This window comes from Mustela nigripes, chromosome 8 (genome assembly GCF_022355385.1).
Source record: "Mustela nigripes isolate SB6536 chromosome 8, MUSNIG.SB6536, whole genome shotgun sequence".
Lineage (NCBI taxonomy): Eukaryota > Metazoa > Chordata > Mammalia > Carnivora > Mustelidae > Mustela > Mustela nigripes.
This window is the reverse complement of record NC_081564.1, coordinates 73,350,523-73,367,536: the sequence shown is the minus strand read 5'-3', so window position 1 is coordinate 73,367,536 and position 17,014 is coordinate 73,350,523. Positions and strand designations below refer to the sequence as shown.

General features: G+C 39.7%; 1 protein-coding gene across 1 annotated transcript in view; it reads right to left on the bottom strand.

Moving 5' to 3' along the window:
* The window catches only part of WDR7 (WD repeat domain 7), a 362,705-nt gene that overhangs the window by 269,308 nt on the left and 76,383 nt on the right, over positions 1–17,014 (bottom strand). Inside the window, exon 14 of the mRNA XM_059409727.1 lies at positions 12,776–12,990. Coding sequence (XP_059265710.1) covers positions 12,776–12,990 — 215 coding nt within the window. The remainder of the gene's footprint in view (positions 1–12,775; positions 12,991–17,014) is intronic.

Genomic DNA, 17,014 nt, shown 5'->3' with positions numbered 1-17,014 from the left:
TGTTTGAGCCTTACTGTTTGTTCCGCAATCAGCGTGCCAGGAGGGACTGCCCTCTCTTCTCAGAGAGCGCTCACCGGGTGAAAAGCAGGAAGTACCTGGAAAGTGGGCTTCAGGGTCTTTTGTGCCAAAGATGGAAACCATACTTGCCCTCCCAACTCTGGAGCAGTCTCAGCTCCAGCCCACTTCACCTGAACGTGCCCTCACCTCAGAAGTCTTAAGTGTTAGTATCTCCACACCGATCACAATCTTCTCTAGTTCCAGACCTCCCACCATACCTGCTCTTCAACCTTCCAGAGCAGTGGTCCGCACACTGCTGCACATCAGTCACCTGGGGAACTTTAGTGCACAGGCCGCATGCCCACGGATTCAATCACAAAGCCCATGAGAAGAGGCCAGACACCAGTAGTTTTTTCTTTCTTTCTTTTTTTTTTTTTTTTAAGATTTTATTTATTTATTTGACAGATAGAGATCACAAGTAGGCAGAGAGACGGGCAGAGAGAGAGGAGGAAGCAGGCTCCCTGCCGAGCAGAAAGCCCGATTCGGGGCTCGATCCCACGACCCTGGGATCATGACCTGAGCTGAAGGTAGAGGCTTTAACCCACTGAGCCACCCAGGCGCCCCCAGACATCAGTAGTTTTTAAAGATCTCCAGATGATCTCAATTTGCACCAGTTTGGGAACCATTATCATACACACACTCAGTCCCTGCATTCCACAATTTTGTCAAAAACTATCAGCCTCATCCTCTTTTGCACTCCTTCCCTAAAAAGGCTGGAACCTCTGGTTAATCATATCAATCTCTTACAACTACATCCTCAGTGTCCTTTATCATCTGAATTATAGAACTGCAATTCAGGACCAGTAGCAAAATTTACCTTCTACTTCTTCCTGTATCTTTTACTACAGCATAACAACTACAAATTCACAATCCTCCTACCCCTGATTTCCCCCCTCTCCCCCATCTCTACCCCTCCATCAAGTCCATACCCAGGTTCTTGCTCCCCAAAGACAATCTTACCTATAGCCTCTTGGGAAAACGTGAAGGTTTTAGGAATGTTCTCTCTTCAATTTCCACCCACTACACGCAGAAACATGTATCTACCCAGATATCCAGTCTGCCCTCTCTCTCTTCAAACTCAGAAAATAAAGTCTTTCTCCTCTAGGTCAAAGCCAAGCCAATCTTTGAAATCTGCCACCCTCTCATTCCTGGGAAGCTAGTTTCATCAATTACCTCTTCCCCATGCTAATCTAGAATGTTCCTCTCTCTACTGGCTCTTTAACCCTGATCCACAAAGATTCTCACCCCTTGCAAGTGGCATTTTCCTCTAGCAGTTCTTTCTCCTTTCCTTATCAAACTTTTTGAAAGTATCCTACACATTTGCGGTTTCTATTTTCACACTTCCTGTTCACTCCTGAACCCACCACACTCAAGCTTCTGTCCCCAACATCCTAAGGAGCAATTCTGTAAAAGGGTACTCATGACGTTACCAACAAACATATTTCACCCCCGCCAATAGTGAACATTTGCTGCATTTGATACGACTAATCACTCTCTACCCTTCTTGAAACTCTTGATCCCCTCAGTTGGCAACTCAGCACATTCTCCTGGTTCTCCTCAAACTCTTCACACTTCGAATTGTTTCCACTTCCTCCCCTAAAGTTAGTATCCCAAGAGTCTATCTCAGCCCATTTGCTTCCTCTGAATAATCTCATGGCTTTCCATGATTTTAAATACCAGATGTCCACTGGAGATCGCTCAGTCCATATATCCAACACCACACCCCTCCATCATATATGGAGCAACTCATCATCATTCCGCACAAAACCTATTCCTATGTTTGGTATCACACTTGATAAAGCCAATTTCTATTCAATCACCCAATCAGAAAACCTGTGAGTTAACCTCACTCACCATCTGCACCTAATTAATCACTAGATCCTGCCAAATACCACTTACACACAATTCTTGAATTTTAACTCTCCTCTACATTCCCTTGTATCTGTTGCACATATTTGCTTTCATACAAAATTCTTTTTGAAGGAAGAAATCTAATGTGACTTTGTTTTTTGTTTTTGGTTTTTTTTTTAATGTGAAAGCCACAGAGGTAAAAGATAAAGTTTAAGCACCTTCCAATGGTAAGCATGGCCTGGCCTCATTTCACACCACTTCCTGTCTCTCCTCTCTTCAATCTTGAAGCCATGCTGAACACACATCGTATTCCCCACTTCCCTCTTTGCATCTGCCATGCCAGAACATACTGCCACCTACCTCCATCCATCACCTGGACTACGTTCTACTCATTCTTCAATGTCCCCTCCTCCAAGAAGCCAATCCTGATCACCACAGGCTAGTCCAGGTCTCTGCAATACTTTCTGCATTTCTCAGCCATCTCACTCACTCCTCAGCATTGTATTTATCTGATTATATTTGCTGAGGGTAAATATCATGTCTTATTCATTTTGGCTCTCCAGGGCCAAACACAGTACCTAGTAGTCAATAAATGTTTACTGAACTAGACTGATTCAATTATTTTCTAACAGAGGCTATAAAAGTCAAGAAGTTTGAGCATCTTTTATATAGTCTAATAAAGAACAGATATTTCAAGCATATTAGAAGAAATTATTTCTTACCCAAGTATTTAGCTACAAATCTTTATATTTTTATCAAGTGACTTCAAAATACCTTCAAGTTCCCAAATAAGAGTTAAATATAAAGTATCACACACAAGGGCTAGAAAGATCTGGCTGTTGAGAAGGTTGTAGGGTTAAATCTATCTACTAGTCGTATTCTCTCAGCAGTCTGCCATTTGATTTATTACGTGAGATGGTAAAAGGAATTTCTCCTTTGTTGTATCTCACATACTTTGCAGAACAATCTGAATTTCTTCTCAGGTACACTGTGGTTTGTTAAAGTACTTCCAAGGAGAAACAAAAGTGTTCTGAATATAAAACCATCACAGAATAAGACTTTCTTCTTGGTTCAAAATAATATAGATGAATTACATTTAATATGAACTATGAATTCCATTCATAAGTCCCCCGAACACCTATTATGTGCAAGACAGAGGGCCAATAAGGCACTAGAGCTATGGGGAGCTGGAAGGGGAGCTCCTTTATTTGATGGTGTTATGTAATGAGCACAGTAAATGTGGTCCTAATTTATGGATCCTTTAAAAAAGGGAAGAATTTAAAATCCTATAATCACCAAAAAATGTAGTAAGTTCAATTAAATATGTCGTTAGTTTTGAAAGCTTAGTTTTATTCCTTAACAGTATTCAGAGTAACTTAAAACTCCTTACCCTGGAACAGGAGAAAAAGTTGGTGCAAAAATAACCTGAGTCGGAAATCTTCAAAGGAGTCATTCGAAACTTGATGAAATATCCACACATGATGCAGATGCACATGGGCGCGCGCGTGCACACACACACACACGCACACACACACACAGGAGCGCACGTGCATTCACAACCTGCATATATGTACTTTCTTATGTGTGCGAGAGTACGCTGAATGCGAGGTAAATATAAAGAGAGAATAAGAGACAACAACCAGAGTTAGGACGCAAATACACGAAAGGAATGTGAACCACGGGAGGAATGATTAATGTAACAGGGTGAATGAATTGTGGAAGGAGGACAGAGAAAGAAGGAAAGAGGAGGAGGAGGGAGACAGGGCAGCTGGACTTCTTCGACCTTCTTTTGATAACAGCAACGTAATAATGTATGTTTAGAAACAGATCCCAACGTAATAATGTATGTTTAGAAACAGATCCCAATTACCTTACTTATACACCTGTGCCTAATCAATAATATTAACTATTTTAATTTTATATTTCTGGTTCCAAAAGAATTTTAAGTTTATTATTCCTTAAGGAATCTCTTTACCAAAAGCCTCATATTAAATTCTAAACTTTTCATTCTAGAAATGTCTAGATACCAATTGATAAACAATACAGAGGGAAGAAGTGGCAAAAAAAAAAAAAAAAAAAAAAAAATCACTGATTGTTCAGTGTAGAGCCTGAAGTCATTCTCTCTAATCACTACGTTGTGAGATTGTGGGTGTGGGCAGTAGATGGGTCAATACATGAGGAAAATTCCAGCCCAGACTGAAGGACTCTGTCACCTGCCAGTAGGTTAAGGATGTTCTCACATAAATAGTCTTTTAAATTCAAGTCCACAACTGATCCAGAATAGAGAAAACAAACATTCACAGATGTGCCTCATCTAGTTCAATAATAAATATAAAATTAAGATTTAAAAATGAATGTTTAATACTATTTCTCCTTTACTAAATCTCCTTACTGGCTCTTACAATTAACATAAAGAATACAGAAACTCAGAGGCACCTGGGTGGCTCAGTGGGTTAAAGCCTCTGCCTTTGGCTTGGGTCATGATCCCAGAGTCCTGGGATAGAGCCCCACATCGAGCTCTCTGCTCAGCAAGGAGCTTGCTTCCTCCTCTCTCTCTGCCTGCCTCTCTGCCTACTTGGGATCTCTCTCTCTGTGTAAAATAAGTAAATAAAATCTTTAAAAAAAAAAAAAAACTTAAAAAAAAATGCAGAAACTCAAAGGGATTCTGAAAAGATCATGGCACTGATGGCAACATAGTTATTTTATTTTTCCAAATCTTCACATAGAAACAGAGCAATTAGATAGAATAAACAAAATGTACTGAGAACATTTTCAACAAAACAAGGTAACAAAATATATCCAGAAATCCCCAAATTCAAGCAGGTGGAAAAACCCACCAACAGCTACAAGATCTATCTGGTATCTGGTACCTCTGTAGGATGAAGGAAAGGGAAGTAGGAAGATATGTGACAGATCTGATAGGAAAACCCCAAAATGCTAACCGATATTTACCAGGAAAATAGAGTGGGCCCATTTAAAAACAGCAGCTGACCGTGGGAAAGTTTTAGCCATCTCCACAGCAAGGGAATGCAAGGGCCCTCAGTAACAAGGTCTGAGGGGCTGGCACATGGCGGTCCCCGTCCACGTGCAACACGGCTGCGTCAGGGCTGCCTTTAGGAAAGGGCCCCAGGAATGAGAAACTGCTAAGAATGCAATCAAAACTGACAGGTAATTCTCCCCACCTGAAAAAAAGAGGTGGGGACTGGTGTTGGGAGATGTCAGAAATTGAGCCACCGTCTTTCTGAACCACGTGCAACAACAGAAAAGGAAGTTCTGTGAAGTTAGAAAAACTACCTGAACTAATCTTTCAGAGTCCAGGAAAGATTACTTCGCAAAAAAAATAGTCAACAAGAGAAAAGTGTTAAGGTCAAATTATGCTAATTAAAGAGTAAGAACCAGAAAGGAAAAAACAGACACACTCAAAAAGCAGATACAATGAATGTCCTTATTTCAAAACAAGCTGAAGAACATTTTTAAAATGATAACGCGAAAGGAAAATAAAAATGAGGATTAGGAAAATCAGAAATGAAAGGACTGAACTCAGTAAGAATAAGAAATACGACAGCACATTAGCAATGAAGCCTCAACTGAAAGAAACACAAGAGTGAAAACATACCAGCAATAATGCCTCAAGAGAAGCAGAAGGTGAAAAAGGGGACAATATTAAGGACAAAAAAGAAATGAAGCTTCTTTCTCCTTGCGGAAAAGGTGCTGACACACCTTTGAGCTGTCCAGGAAATTATTTACATAAAGGGCAAATCGAACAAATAAATACAGATGTCCCCTGACGTATGATTCCTTGACTTTACGATGGGACAAAAGTGACACACATTCAGTAGAACCTCTACTTGGAACTGTGAATGTGGATCTTGCCCTGGGCCAGCGACATGCCATGGCACCCTCTCCTGTGGCAGTGGGCCAAGGTGGTGGTCTCGGCTCCCAGCTGGCCAGCATGCATGAGGGTCAACAGCAGACACACTGACAACCATCTGTGCCCACAAAGCACTCGGTTTTTCATTTTCAGTGCAGTATTCGATGCATTACATGAGATCCCTAACACCGTGATAACTAAGCTTTGTGTGAGAGGATTCTGTCCAACTGCAGGCTAGTCTAAGTGTTCTAGGTAAGGGTGGCTGAGCTAAGCTATGGTGTCTGGTGGGTCAGGTGTATTAAATGCATTTTCAACCTAAGAGATTTCTGCCTAAGAGATTTTCCATTTACAATGGGTTTATTGGGATGTAACCCCATAGTAAGTCATGGAAGACAGTAAATACACTGAAAATAGTGGGAATGAGGTTCTCACTGTTGGAGAAGAGAGTTACATGTGTCAGGAGAAGAGGCCAGAACAAACACTGTGGTGTCTGATTGGAGGTGGAGGGAACAGGGTTAACCGACGGTATTTACTATGTTTGGGAAAACAGAGGAACACACGTGTGTATATAAACAGACATATATAATCTAGCTCTGTCTTCTGAGACAGCTTGGATGCAATGTCCTCCCAGGAGCAATGAGTGCGTGCAGCTTCCAGATGTGGTTTCTAACTATTATCCCCATTAAAGAGAACCACCCATCACATAGGCACTCGATGAAGTTTACTCCCCTCCAATAGTCAGAGACCTTTGTTTTCTTAAGAAAAACCTGACAGCTCACTAAGGTTCCTTTATTTCTAGACAGCAATTAGTGTAATGTAAAATTTTTGTTCTAATAACAAAAATAAAATTTTTGTTCTAATAATGATTTAAAACAATCAAAAATGAAATCTATATATAATAAATATACAATCAACATATTCTTCTATTAAAATATTCATTCAAGTTTTGGAGTAGAATGTTAAGCAAGTTTAATTGATTCTTCAAAGGTCAGACATATCACAAGGATTTTTCTAAGGCCATAAATGGTTCACTAGACAAGGCCTGGTATCCTGTATATAACGTCATATGGCTTGTCCCTGTCTATACCTTACAGTGCCCTTTTCACAATGAATCATAAAGTCAATTCAATCAGTATAAAATTTTTTTAGAATGAGTTTTGTAAGCAGAAAACACAGAGCATGTTCTCAGTAAGTTATATCTGATTTCTAAATTCCATTCTCTCACCTAGTTACACAGAATACAAAGCTACTGACCTTTGCAAATATAGCCCATTCATTTTTTTAAGGCTTTTGACTAATTAGACAACAGAGAGAGAAATGTAACATAAGAGATAAATCATCCTCGTCATTTTCCAATTTCTTCAACCTCGTGATCTTTCAATAATCAACTCTGATTGGTACACAATGCCTAAGATATAAAGGTGTCAAACAGAAAATTATACACAGTAGGCTTAAGAAATAATTTTCAAGACAGTGAAGGCTTTCTAGCTTCACGAGTAAAATCCCATAGACTCCGAGCATCCCCCAAGATCTCCTCACCAGGAACCAGTGTCTGTGGCAAATGCTTTATGAGAAAGTTCATCAAAAAGACCACCTGATATGCTCAGACCATCTCCTTAACACAGTTCTTCGTGCATTCCTCAAACCCCACCACCTGCTGTCTATGATTTACTAGCTATGTTTAGGTTAGGAATCTGCTAATTCCTAGTCCAGGACACGACTTATGCTGGGTGTCACACGGCATTAAAATAAAGATGGCTCTGCCTTCAAGGGATTAAAACTACTTCCTTCCTGTTAACAGATATTACAGCCTACTTTGCCCCTCTTCTATTGAATATTACCTTGGTTATATTCAACTCCCTCTCTTTCATCATTACCAGTTAAAAGGAAAACAACATTTAGTCAGGGTGAATTTCCCAGTTAACTCTACTATCAACCACCATGTTCTCTGCCATGGCTCCGCCACCTACCTCCTCCACCCACAAAAACATTCAATGAGCTCCTAACAAAGTAAAACTCGGCACTTACCCCTGCAACCACTGAAGGTACTACTTTTTTTTTTAATCCTCCAAAAACAAACATCTCCCACACTTTCCTGCTCTACTTTATCTCCTCCTCATTCTTAGTTCATTGTACTGCGATTTCTGACCCAACTAACTCTACCACAGTGGCTCTCCTGAAGATCACCAATGACTTCCCTAGTTACAAACTCCACCCATTTTTATTCCCCAAGTCTTAATGTTATTCCACGTATCTGATCAACTGCTGACCTTTGTTCCCTTTACAAAAATCCATTTTTTGGTTATATGTTTGACCTAGACCATTGCAGGTTACTTGTCCAAGGTCACCCACAGGCAGTAAGTTACAGAAATGCAATTTAAACACAGATATGCCTGTCACCAGAACCCAGGTTCTTTAACCCACTGAGCCACTCAGGTGCCCCTCACCAGAACCCAGGTTCTTAACCACGTCTATGAATTGCTTTTCAAAAATGAAGCAAAGACTATTCCATGACAGAACTGTACCCACAACCTTGTTATTAATAATACCATTCCCTGATGCAGGGTGCAGCAAGCTATGACCCAGAGGCCAATCCAGCACATTGCCGATTTGTGTAAATAAAGTTTTATTGGAAGTCAGTCATAGTCATTCATTTATCTATTGTCTGTGACTGCTTTCACACTATAATGGCAAGAGCTGAGTGACTGCAACAGAGATTGTATGGTTCACAAAGCCTAAAATTTTTATTATCTAGTGCCTTATAGAAAAAGTCTGCGATGCCTATTCAAACAACCTGTTTTTTTAGGTTTATCATTGGCAAATCTGAGGATTATAATAACTAACTCACCTATTTATAGTAAAGATTAAGGAAAACAGCATATTTGAAATACTATAGTGATAGCAGACATCCCCAAATAGGACTACAGTTTAATCCACGCTCTATACTCCAGTATTTATTTGGGGGGATAAAATATCCCCTCCCACTCTATCTCACTCTCATGTCATTTCTTTCCTAGAGGATGTTTCTCCCCTTGAACACATTCCAACTCTCAAGACTACAAACAAGAGGGGGATGTCTCCTATGACAACCAATCTCAAAGCCTATTCCATGAACTGTCTGTATCACCTGCTAACCTCTCCGCCTTTCTCCCTTCAACCAGACTTGGATCTCTGAAATCAGCTTGTATGTCTCAACTCTTCTCTTGCTTATCATTTTTATTTATTCAACCCACACAAGAGCTTCCAAGCCATTCCCTCTTCAATATTTCCTCTACCTAATCCTACCCTGGTCCCTACCACCTCTCACTATATCAACCTAACAGCCTCATAATTCATTTGCCATGGCAATATCTATAAGTGTGCAGCTACAAATGTCAGATACAGCAAAATTTCTTAAACAAAGATCTCTTTTTAAGACCATCCAATACTACATTGCTACCCACTGAGGCAAGTCCTTGGCTTTGCATTTAAATAGATAACACAATAAGATTCCAATTTACACCTCCAAACTAACTTCATACTATGTTTCCAGGGTATTTTCTATGCTTCAGGTACTACATAAAGCACTGAAAATAAAAATATGAGAAACTTGGCTCCTGTCCTCAAGAAGCTCAAAATCTAATAGGGAAGACAGATATAGAGAAAGAAAAAATACCCCATATAAAATAAAGTGATTAAAGAAAGGTCTGATCAGGAAGGTGTTGAACACAAGGAGCATACATGAACTAATTCTGCCATGGGGCAGAGAAGATAAGGTTTGGAGGGATGGCTTCACTATCCTCAAAGGAGAGGGATTAAAGAAGCAAGGGTGGGGACAGGAAAGGAAACATAAGATATAGGATATAGGATCTCTACCATTTCTCAACCTTTTTCTCCAGCAATGTTTTTAAACCAGAGACAATTTTGCCCCACATGGGGCACTTGGCTATAACTCAAAACACTCTGATGGTCATGCCTGGGCAACTGTATGTATGTACTGACATACAGGGAGTAAAGAAAAAATGATTCTCAACATCCTACAATACATAGGACAGCCCATCCCAACAAAGAATTATCCAGCCCAAATTGTCAGTAGTGCTGAGGGTGAGCAACCCTGCTCTTGAGCCATAAGGAAAAGAGGTAGAGGGGAGGGCCTCGCTGACAGATTCTGCAGGATGTGTTGGACTGCTGACAATACAGAGATAGCAAAGAAGGAAAATGAGTTATGCCTGGACAGCCTCACTCACCAAAACCAACAGGGAGAATGCGAAACTGAATGGAGGGCAAAGGTGATTAATAAATGTTTACATCTAAGGCCTTGTGAACAGGAATAGATCTGACCATCAAGCCAAGACAATCTACTGGGAGGGAAGGGAGAAGACCCGGGCCAAGAGGCTGAAGCAGAGGCCATCAGAGCTTTCTGTCACACATCATCCAATTCAATGCATCTTTACTGCACAGCTGCTGTTAGATGTCATGAGGGAAACAGCAATAAATAAGTCACAATCCCTGCCTGCAAGAAGGCTGAATTTCAGTGGGGAGAATCAGAGAAGTAAATAAGTTATTACAACACAAAGGAAATTAAGATACATGTCATAAGAGAAACACACAGGGGTTTAAATACACACATCTTGCAAAGATTCAATGCAGTCGTAAGGAATAATTCCATTAACATCCTCTTGATCTTCTAGTGAAAGAGAAGAATCGGAGGAGAATAAATTCCCTATCTTTGGGGCACCTGTGTGGCTCAGTCAGCTAAGGGCCTGCCTTCAGCTCAGGTCATGATCCCAGGATCCTGGGATGGAGCCCAGCATTCAGCTCCCTGCTCAGTGGGGAACCTGCTTCTCCTTCTGCCCCTCCCCCTGCTCATGCTTTCTATCAAATAAATAAAATCTTTTTAAAAAAAACTCCTTATTTTTTTTTTTTTGCAAGGCTCTACGTGTCTGCCATAGTTAACTAAATAAGCAATATACAGTACATGTTCTTTACAAATCACCCAACTGCTAACACCAGTCTAACAAGGACAAGGTGGGCTTCTTTCTATACAGTATCCCCATAACGATTTCACTTTCCATTGAGAGACCCATGAAAAAACTTAGTTCCTATATCCCAGAGTCAGTCCTACACCACTGAGAGGCTCTTAGTTATGTTTTGTTTTGTTTTTTAAACTTTGGGTGGGTTTTATTTCTCCTGAGGTTAAAAAGCCGTCCAAAGGACAGCTCTTTAAATATTCTCCTCAGAAGGAGACTCAAACTCAACATGAGAAAATAGTTAGAGAAATCCCTAATGGTCCAGCCAACATACATTTTTCATAAGTGATTACCCTCCTGCAGCCTCAGCTTCCTAAGCCTTTCCCCCCTCCTATAATTGTTTTCCTTGTAGGCCAGGCAACAATTACCACTGCTACAAGACTGAGGAGGTTCACAAGCAATATATTTTACAATACATAAGTGTAGTGTCTCTGATATCTGGTGCTTTTATCACTAATTGCACTATAAAATGCGCTATTAAAACAGGGACAAACAAGATTGTAAAAATCACATAATGGACCATGACCACTTACAAAAGCCATTCATAAATGTTACTGTACCACTTATTTTTCCTTAATTTTCCAGTTGTATAAATAATTTTCCAAATTTTTATTTTTAGGAGATACCAACAAGAAAAATATATATTTGAAAATTATATAACATACATACGTACCTGCCCTTGCATATACTATTTTATAAATTGGCACAGAATTAAAATTATAGAGAACATCAGACAATGTGCTATGGACACTGAACTGCTAGGGACATCTATGTGATCTCTTAAAAGAAATTATAAGCACAGCAAATGCATTTAAGCTGTGATTTCTATTCAAACTTCAGAGCACAGGACAGAAAGCATGAAAGAAAATGAAGAAGGATTTCATTATCCTGATCTATGAAACATACAGTACAACAAAGCCAATAAAGCATTTAATATCTTGGGGAAAGACAGAATGATCAAATGTTACTGCCATTTGGACATGGGTCATTGGAACCACCTACAGCATTTTATGTCATCAGCACTCAGCACTAATTCATGGGCAAATTTTCAAGTTTGTAGATGAGGCTTTCAACCTGTTTGTTATTTAGCCACATGTCTAACTACTTTTAAAAAAAAAAAAAGGAATTCGGAATAAGAAAATGAAAGTAACAATATTTGTGTTATCCATTAATAATTCTAATGAATACTTAGATGCAGCTGGGAATTTTATGGTGTGACTTAGATGAAATGCTGGAACTGTAAGTTTCACTTAGCCATTACCAGAGACGAGTGATTTCTAACAATACCACAGAACACAAGTATCGCAAACCAAATAGTGGCCAGTCTCTATAAAACTAGAAACAATGAACTGGGATTAATGAATTGGGATTATTTGTTCTTCTCTTCATAGGATAATCTTGTGTTAACTGAAGAAGTGACAGAAGTCATTATGTGAGTATCAGAGGGGAAAGCGGGGCTCAGCTTGGGTCATACAGTGCTTGTGAGACTCTGCCATGCCTATTCTCAAATAGCCTCCTAAATCCTTAAATGGCCTTACCTTACTAAAATCAGAATCTTTGACTTTTAAAACAAATGAGCAGCCACAATTACAAACATCTTAATTGTACCTAAATTATTATTTTTTCTTCCTAGAGATACTAGCTAGTGTTCAATCTTTCAACAGGAAGACTGTGCAAAAACCAAAAACACAGATTATGTGAAAAATGTTTGCTCTAATTTCAGAAATTCAAGTCACTTGATTCTGTAGGAATCATTTTAAAATATTTTAAGTGTTAAGAATAACTTCCTTAAAAAAAAAAAAAAGAAAGAAAGAAGCCAAATACTTGAAATAGGCAAAAAACAATGTTGCGTAGACCTACACAAAACCAGCAACTTATTTTTCATCACTGTCATCTCCCAAAAGTTATTCCTTTAAGCCATGCCGAAACCGTGTTGTGAAGTGGACTGGGATGGGGATTACACACATGAACCACATACAAAACTTACTTTGTCAGAGGCCTCGGAAGCCAAGAGGTTAGTTGCAAGAGTCTGCAGCTTTTGATGGGCCATGTTTTTAAGAGCAGCCAGGCTGCGCCGTGTCATGGCCTGTTTTAGGTTGACTGCCGGGTGACTGAGAGAGTCCACTGCAGCAGGCACTGCTTCATCGCAGGCATTCAGTATCTCCACTGCTGTGATCCCCATCACGCAGCGATCCAAGGCGCCTGGAAGACATACGCATTTCTACTTGGTACACGCGACACCATGCCCACTCCGAGTCATTCTTTCAGGAAAGAAAATGCAGACATTTTCTGTGTAGTCTTTTTCTCTCTGCCTCCCAGAAACATTTTCTGGAGCTTCCCTCCCCTGATGATCCTCTACACAGCATTACCTTTATTGTTTCTTCTCCTGTAACACCCCGACTGCAACTCCTAGAGACAGCCAAGTTCAGAGCGGAGACCTCAACAACTTCCTCCAAGCTTTTCCACTGTCTACTTAGAAGATGGATTTCTGGATACTCCACACTATGACTCTACTACAAACACCAGTTCCTATGACTTCACCTTCCTCTAAGTTATCAATCACAAACAACAGCTAAATTTTGCTGTTCTTTTCATTCTTTTTTTTTATTATTTTAATTTTAAGATTTAAGAGAGAGAGGACAAGCAGGGGGAGCAGCAGAGGGACAGGGAGAAGCAGGCTCCCTGCTATACAAGAAGCCCGATGCAGGACTCAATTCCTGGACATGGGATCATGACCTGAGCCAAAAGCAGACACTTAACTGACTGCCCCACCCAGGCACCCCACTTTTCATTCTTTCCCCTCTAATAATTCCTGGAGCTCCTCTTTCTCTAGGAAGTCACCACAAAGCAGGGAAAAAATTGTAACTTCTCATTCTGTCTGCAAATGCCTTGACTTTTACTGTTTATACCCAATCAAATGTTTCTCTGGGTGTTTATGAAAATAACGGCTACTCCAGCTTATGACCACTTCAAAGCTTCTTCATTTGGCCATTCTTTCCATTCATCTCTACACATCTGTTTCATGTCTAAGCTAAGGCACAACTCCCTCCTTTCATAGACAGCTTTTCTGTACACTGTGTTTTGTAGAGTACACAGCACCACACCAGGCAGAGAACGGTCTCGTTTCACCAAAACTCGTTCTACAGATTTGCACATAATCTTCTGAAGATTACAATAAGGACAGTGAAATGATGATGAAGTTCATTTTGATTTACTAGCCATTCCTCCAGTCATTCTAAAAGAGGACAAATCAATTTTGAAAAACAACCACAGAGAACACCAGAAACTTAAACGTCAACAAAATACATGATTTCTAAATTGTCCTTGAGCTAGTACCCAAACACCCAAAAGTATTTTATTCCCAATGCTGAGTATTTATATTCATGTCATTCAAGTTTGCCCCGCCCCTTCCTTAAAGGGCTTAGCTACTTTTCTTTCCAATAGTAGTCCTGGAATTAATTCTTGGTGATTTTAATATTAACCCAAATCAGTGTTTTACTAACCAATCTGTTGAGTCCTGACCAATGTATTTTGGAAGGCAAAGCATAAGAGGGAGCTGTGGCCTGCAACTTCTTGTGTATGTATAAAAAGAAGAGTATGTATACTTTGAGAGGATTTAAGAGTTCAAAAATGTTTTGAACATCACCAGCACATATGATTCTTCCATATATTCTGATCTCCTGGTTCTCTGAGTTCCTCTACTCCAATAAGTTTTACCTACACTTGACTCCAGCCAATGGTCACATTATAATCTTCTCATTATCAATAAGTAAATCCGAACGTGATCCCAATTTCAAAAATGACACTGTCCAATAGCAGCTCCCTTTACTTCAATTCTCTGACCCAATAGTTCCTTACTCAGCACTGACGCCCAAAAATTCATTCATGCCTGCCCTGTCCCTCATTCCTTAAGTCCCATAAACTAAAATTCCACTGTCCGTCCTCATAGGCATAGCTCTGTTCTCATCTTACTTCTTTGTACCAGCCAAGCAAACTCTAACCTTGGTTAAATCCAACTCTCCAGCTACTCCACACCTGTACAATGAGGATGGATATGAATGAAGAACATGCTGAAAGATCCACTTGAAAATCATGACCACTGATCTCAGGGGTCCTTAATAGTGACCACATTTTCACAGATCTTTCATTTTCCTACTTTCCAAGTTCATTATTTCAGAACTTCTCTCTCCTGCAATCACCAAAACTCCACTTCCTGCCCTCACCTGGGTGAAAAGTTTTGTTTCCTATTTCATTTATTAAAAAGCAATTAGAGGGTGCCTGGATGGCTCAGTTGGTTAAGCTCCTGCCTTGGGCTCAGGTTGTGATCCTAGAGTCAGGTTGTGATCGAGTCCCACAGGAGGCTCCCAGCTCTGCAGGGAGTCTGCTTCTCCCTCTCCTCTCATGCTCTCTCCCACTCTCTGTCTCTCTCAAATAAATAAATGAAATCTTTAAAAAAAAAAAAAAAGAAAAAGAAAAAAGCAATTAGAAAAGAAGTTCTACCAATTCCTACCAGCGTATCTCCACTCACATTACTCATAACTACACATGAACTATCCAGACGCCTACCTAACACACTTGTAGCTTAAAGTCCATCCCTCTCTTATCTGCCCATGGACATCATTTCAGCAACTGTCCCCTATCTCTTCATCTGTTTCCCTACCTACTAGATCCTTCCCACCAGCATACAATCATTCCCATCAACATATAAACATGCAATTATTTGACCTGTTTAAAAAAAAATTATACAGACCAATAAAAACAAGAACACACTTGCCCCCGTATCTCTCTCCAGGTGGTATCCCATTTTTCATATCATTCTCTATAAAGCTATCTGTATTTGCTACCTACAAATTCTCCTCTTCCCATTTTCCTTTGAACTTACTCAAATCACATTTCACCCCAAACATGCACAGAACCTACTCTCCTTGTTGTTAGATCCGATATTCAGTTCTCAGTTCTCATTTCACTATGATTTACTATCAGCTGCACTTGGTCCTCTTCTCTCCCCCTGAAACACATGTTTTCACTTGGCTTCTATGCAGCCACACTCTTCGCTTTCTTCTTCCTGGAAAGTCCATTTTAGTCTCCTTTGCTGGTTTCTTCCACATCACAGAAATATATCTAAACCGTAGAGTGCCCCAATCATTATCTACCTGCATCCACTTGGTGATACATCCAGCATCATGACTTTGAGTATCTTCTACATGCTAAGAATCCCCAAATTGAGATCACCCACTCTGATATCCCCAGCTTGAACGTTAGATGTTACTAATTAACATCTCTACTTGAATGTCTAATATTCAACTCAATATTAAAAAAAACAATTTAACACTTGTTCTTTCCAAAATCTGCTTTTCTCATTGTCTTCTCAATGTCTAGAAAAAAATTCCATCCTTTGAGTTGCTCAGGATGAAAACCTTGGAGACATCTTTGACCCTTCTCATTTTTTATGTCAGCAAATCTTATTCAATCTCCCTTCAAAATATACCCAGAATTCAAACACTCCTCACCAGCTCCACTCTGGTATAACAATCCATCATCTTTTATTGCCTAGAGGCAATAGCATAAAAGCTAATCTCCCTGCTTCTACCCTGTAACCACCTTCAGGCTATTCTGAAAAAAAAAAACAAGAAAAAAAATGATAGTGAGGACAAAAATCAAATCAATAAAACCCAACCCAGAACTGACACAGATTTTTTAAATAGCAAACAACAACACTGGAAGTTATTATAATTGTATTCCAAATGTTCAAGAAGTTTGAATAGAGAGACATGGAAGATACCAAATGACCAAAATCACACTTACAGAGATTAAAACTACAATGGCTCGGATGAAAAATATACTAGACGGGAATAATGACAGATTAGACATTGTAGAAAAGAGACTAATAAACTTGAAAACCTAGAACAGAAACTATATAAAATAAAACACAGAAAAAAATACTTTTTAAAATGAAAACACAACCTGTGATCTATGGGCAATTTCAAATAGTTGAGTAAACACATAGCTAGAGTCTCTAAAGAAAAGAAAGACAGGGGTGCCTGAGTGGCTCAGTGGGTTAAAGCCTCTGCCTTCGGCTCAGGTCATGATCTCAGGGTCCTGGGATCGAGCCCCACATCAGGCTCTCTGCTCAGCGGGGAGCCTGCTTCCTCCTCTCTCTCTCTGCCTGCCTCTCTGCCTACTTGTGATCTCTGTCTGTCAAATAAATAAATAAAATCTTTAAAAA